The sequence below is a fragment of the Pistacia vera genome, unplaced genomic scaffold, assembly GCF_008641045.1.
Source record: "Pistacia vera cultivar Batoury unplaced genomic scaffold, PisVer_v2 Contig529, whole genome shotgun sequence".
Lineage (NCBI taxonomy): Eukaryota > Viridiplantae > Streptophyta > Magnoliopsida > Sapindales > Anacardiaceae > Pistacia > Pistacia vera.
In genome coordinates, this window is record NW_022196367.1 from 489,963 (window position 1) to 494,463 (window position 4,501).

At 33.2% G+C, this 4,501-nt stretch overlaps 1 protein-coding gene across 1 annotated transcript; it reads left to right on the forward strand.

Moving 5' to 3' along the window:
• Positions 1–621: 621 nt before the first annotated feature.
• Positions 622–2,678, forward strand: LOC116107209 (60S ribosomal protein L38-like). Its single transcript, XM_031393518.1, has 3 exons — positions 622–708; positions 1,780–1,963; positions 2,498–2,678. Exons 1-3 carry the CDS (start codon positions 706–708, stop codon positions 2,518–2,520), a joined length of 210 nt encoding a protein of 69 aa, XP_031249378.1. The 5' UTR covers positions 622–705; the 3' UTR covers positions 2,521–2,678.
• The last annotated feature ends 1,823 nt before the right edge of the window (positions 2,679–4,501 follow it).

The following is a 4,501-nucleotide window of genomic DNA, read 5'->3' on the forward strand; positions in this document are numbered from 1 at the left end:
GGAAACAAATTAAATCATAAATGCTCAATATAAGGAAACAAATTAAATCATAAATGCTCAATATAAGGAAACAAATTGAAACCATATAATTACATGATAAGTATAAGAAAACAAATTTAAACTATAGATACTATTTAATTAACGATATTATTGATCATCATCTTATATGATTTATGATGTTGTTGTCTAACTCATTAGATGGTGCTTAATAATCCTTATATATCAATTACCAAGTTTAATTATAGAGATTTCACGAAAGTGACAAACATATATCATCAAGTTTAACGATAAAGATTTCATGAAAATTTTGAAAACAATATCTTTTAACGAGCTACTTTTTTGGTATATCCTCTCCAATAATAGTCGTATTACTGCTAACCTTACTCTCATGTAGGTTGTGATACTTGCCTTAATAATATGAAATTATATGTACCTAAAATAACATTTTTACATATGTTTTGAAGAATTGCAATTAAAAATTATTTCATTAATTTTTGGGGAAATTGTGAAATGGGCCCTTTGAATGTAAAATTATGGGCCTAATAGTAGAGAGCACTAGGCCCATCAATTCCTTATTGTTATTACGAAAACAAAAACTAGGGTTTTGAACTCACCCACCCAGCTGTATATAAACACTTGCAGAATTAAGCCAGCCCTCTTTCACGTAGAGTACCTCGTCTTCACTCTTCAGAAGCTTGAAACAAAATGGTAATCTTTCTATCATTTTCTTTACATTTTCTCAGCACCCAAATGCATGTAACATGTTGCCCTTTTGTGTTTATGTGGGTTTGTTTCGATGTATGCAGACTAGTAGCTTTGTGTAGGGTTTAGGGTTTTTGTGCTCAATTTTATATTTTGATTTGCTTGTATCAATCTTTGAATCATTTTGTGAAGTGGGTTTTGTTCGCTTTGGAGGAAAATGTTAGAAGTAACTTCTATATTTTGTGGTGTTCAATAAAAAATGATTTTTTTTTCTTTTGTTGGTTCAATGGAGATCTGTTTATTTTATGTGGTTCAATTGAGCTTCGGTCTTGAGTATGCGAACTGCGAAGCCCGTTAATTTAAATTTATGACACTTAAGGTTGCATTAGTAATTAAATGTGGATTATGGCAACATGCAATTTGTCAATGGCTGATGTTACTGTTGTGTTGTGCAATAAGCCCGGGTTTGTTGATCAGATATCTTGGTTTTGGCTGAAGAATAAACAATATAATCTATGACCAGACTTTAGTCAGGTATCTACCTTTTTATATATGTTGGTTGATACAGTTACGAGTTTGGAAAATTGATGTTGTCTATCGTTACAGATGTGTTGATGCTATTCAAGCTCACATCTGTTCCATTTAGGCACTACATGATTTGCACTAGTGACACATAGTGTTTAATATTGATGCTAATGCACATTGTTCAAGTGTTTATTCTAGTCTTACTTTTGCTATAGCAGGATATAAGATGTGTTAAGAGTTTTTTTTTGGGTCAGGTTTCTGTAGTATATAAATCTCTGTTTATTTCAGGTTAGAATTTGTTGGTATATGCATGCAAAGCCATCATGATTCATGTCTTTGATTACTGTGGCCGAAGTTGTACTTGCAGTTTCTCTGATTGTGTAAATATTTGTTTGAAAGATGTACTTGACAAATGTTTTCAGTAAACATGAATTTTATTGTGTCTGTTGATCATTTGAGTGCTATGTTTTTACCATTGTGTCATAGCAATTTTTTTGTATACAAATGGTTGAGAATGCCCAAGGTCTTTATATCCTGCTTTTTTATCCACAGCCGAAGCAGATTCACGAGATCAAGGATTTCCTTCTTACTGCAAGAAGGAAGGATGCTCGTTCTGTTAAAATCAAGAGGAGCAGGGATGTGGTTAAGTTTAAGGTTCGCTGCTCCAAGTACCTTTACACACTCTGTGTGTTTGACTCTGAGAAAGCTGACAAGTTGAAGCAATCTCTTCCTCCAGGTATAAGCTAATTTATTTTAATTGTATTTATTATGGTCTAATGCATAATAATGTCTGGTTGTTTTCATCATATTGCGGCACATATGATTTGTTTTTCAAGGTGGTGGTGTTAAGTTTGTTTCTAAATTAATTTGCCCCTGGATCTATGTTTTCCATAATACATATCATGTTTGTTTAATTTATTGCACCTGTTGATGTTATAACAACAATGTTCTGGAAATTATTTCTGAAATTTTACTTGTGTCTGTTTGTAATTAACAAGGCTTCATTATCTGGTCATTGTGGATCTTAACCATTCCCATTTGACTCGTTCCCTTGAAGCAATAGTAATTGTGTTGCTTTTCCAATATTTACCCTCAATTCTTTTCTTGTTAGCTTTGGGGAAACGGTTGAGCAACTATATATTCCCCCTAATGCCTCCAGGCATTTCAGCCATGGATATTGCATTTCTCATTGTTTCGAATATACTATGCTCCTAATGTTTCGAAGTGTAGGCTGGGTTACTTATCTTTGTTTCTTTTTTTCAATCTTCAGGTTTGAGTGTGCAGGACCTGTGAAGAAATTGTCTGATCTAAAGAAAGCAAACTTTAATCAGTTGGTTTGATCAGAAGTGGAAGAAATTTTGTTTTGTGCATTTTGGTTCTCTCTCTCTCTGTGTTTTTTTCTAGCCCTTAATATCAAAGAGTGTCATGATTAATGTTATTGATTTCCATTAGTTGTGGTTCACTTTCTTTACTATTTGCCATGAGTTTATTGACTGGAGTTGTATATCCGTTGAGTATTTTTAATTATTCAAGTAAGAAATTCGCCCTTTTCATGTTATGTGCTTTGATTTTTATATATTTTACATAAAGGGTTAAGAATCTGTATATTGAAAGTTGAAAATTCCCGCTTTCGTATTGAGTCACTTTTCATGAAATTTTTTTTAACATTGGGCTGGCCACTTGGGGCTTCACTTGAAAGTGTACTAAAAATATTTTTGTTGAGGTAACCCGCACGCCCACCCAAAATCAAAGGAACTAGAACCGGAATCAGAATTTGGAACCAGAATCCAAACTATTGATTCAGTTCCTACAAACTTGGAACCGTGAAAAATATCAATTACCCTTTTTTAAAAAAAAAAATGATAAATAAACTTTTATAAAATTATAGTTACATCCTTAGCAATTAAGTGCAAAACGTTAAATAATATATTTATTTATATTTACTTGATGTTTAGTGCTTGATTATAAATATTTAATTGTTTGTTTTCGTCGATAATAAACATTTAAAAGCTATTGTTTAACGTAAATGTTTTAATGTATATTAATTTCTTAATTCAGTAATAATTGAAACTTAAATATTAATAAGAATATTTTAAAAAATTGGTATTTTAATGAAAATTAATAAGACTTTTGATATTAAGATAAAAAAACCAAATTTTTTGTTCGTATATTTATATGATACAAAAAATATCAAAAGAAAATCCTTATTCTTTAATATTATATTAATTTAGTCTTGGTTCTCGATTCCCGGTTTCGGTTTCGATTCCTTTGATTTAGAACTCGAGTCAGAACTGCATAGTATTGGTTCTAATTTTTTGTAATTAGAGCCTACCCTGTTACGGTTGATTCCGGGTAGGAACCGCAACTGACACTCGGGTACCCATCGGCTCTGGTTCTACCCTAAAATTTTGCCCACCCCTAGTTTGAGAGGAAGTGTTTTTTAATAAACAACCTGGGGTGGAACCTGACAAAGTAGTCAAGGCTTGAGTTAATCGGTTTGATCAACCAAGTGTTTAAAGGTTTGAAATCCAACAAAAATACTATTAAAAATTACATATAAGTCCTTACTGTTTGAAATCTTATAAAAACATTTCAAACACGATCATCAGTGTCGACAACCTAGGGTAAATAGGGTCTGTTTTTTGTGACAACACTCCCCATCACCACGAAAACATTAACCAAAACTCATTTCACCCCTTTCCCATTCGCCTTGTCAATCGTCGGCAACAACCTGCTATTGCCATCAATTTATTTTTTGAATTTCCGGTCGATTCACTCATCAAAAATCACCTTCGTCACCATCTTTGCACTCACTAACCCTTTCTCTTCAAAAACCCTAACATTCTAACCATCAATTGTCCGTTGTTGTCCTAAGTTCTAGGGTTTTTGACGGTGTTTTAAAACCTAACCAGAGCTGAAACCCTGCAAAGTTGTTGGGTCTCAGGTTGACCCGTTTAACTAGTTTGACTAAAGATTAAATCGGTTGACAAAAACTTTTAAAATATAGCAAATACACCCTTAAATATTATGTTCAATCCCTATAGGTTTAAAATTTAGAAAACACACCCCAAATACAAATCAGCTAACGACTGGTTGGAGGCAGCGACACCCCAAATGCAACCCCAATCGTCCTTGAGCCCATTCCACTGAAAATCTATCCAAGATCTAGCCGAAATCAATCAATTTCGGCCAGATCTCACTAACGCCTGTGTCGGTATTCCAAGCTAGATCTCACCGATGTTGGCGCCCTCCCCATCATCCCAAAAATACTCTT

What these genes read in the sequence shown, in the direction of transcription:
- LOC116107209 (XM_031393518.1), top strand. An exon ending in GAAGCAATCTCTTCCTCCAG is followed by an intron (nt 1,964 to 2,497) that starts GTATAAGCTAAT and finishes TTCAATCTTCAG; the next exon opens with GTTTGAGTGTGCAGGACCTG.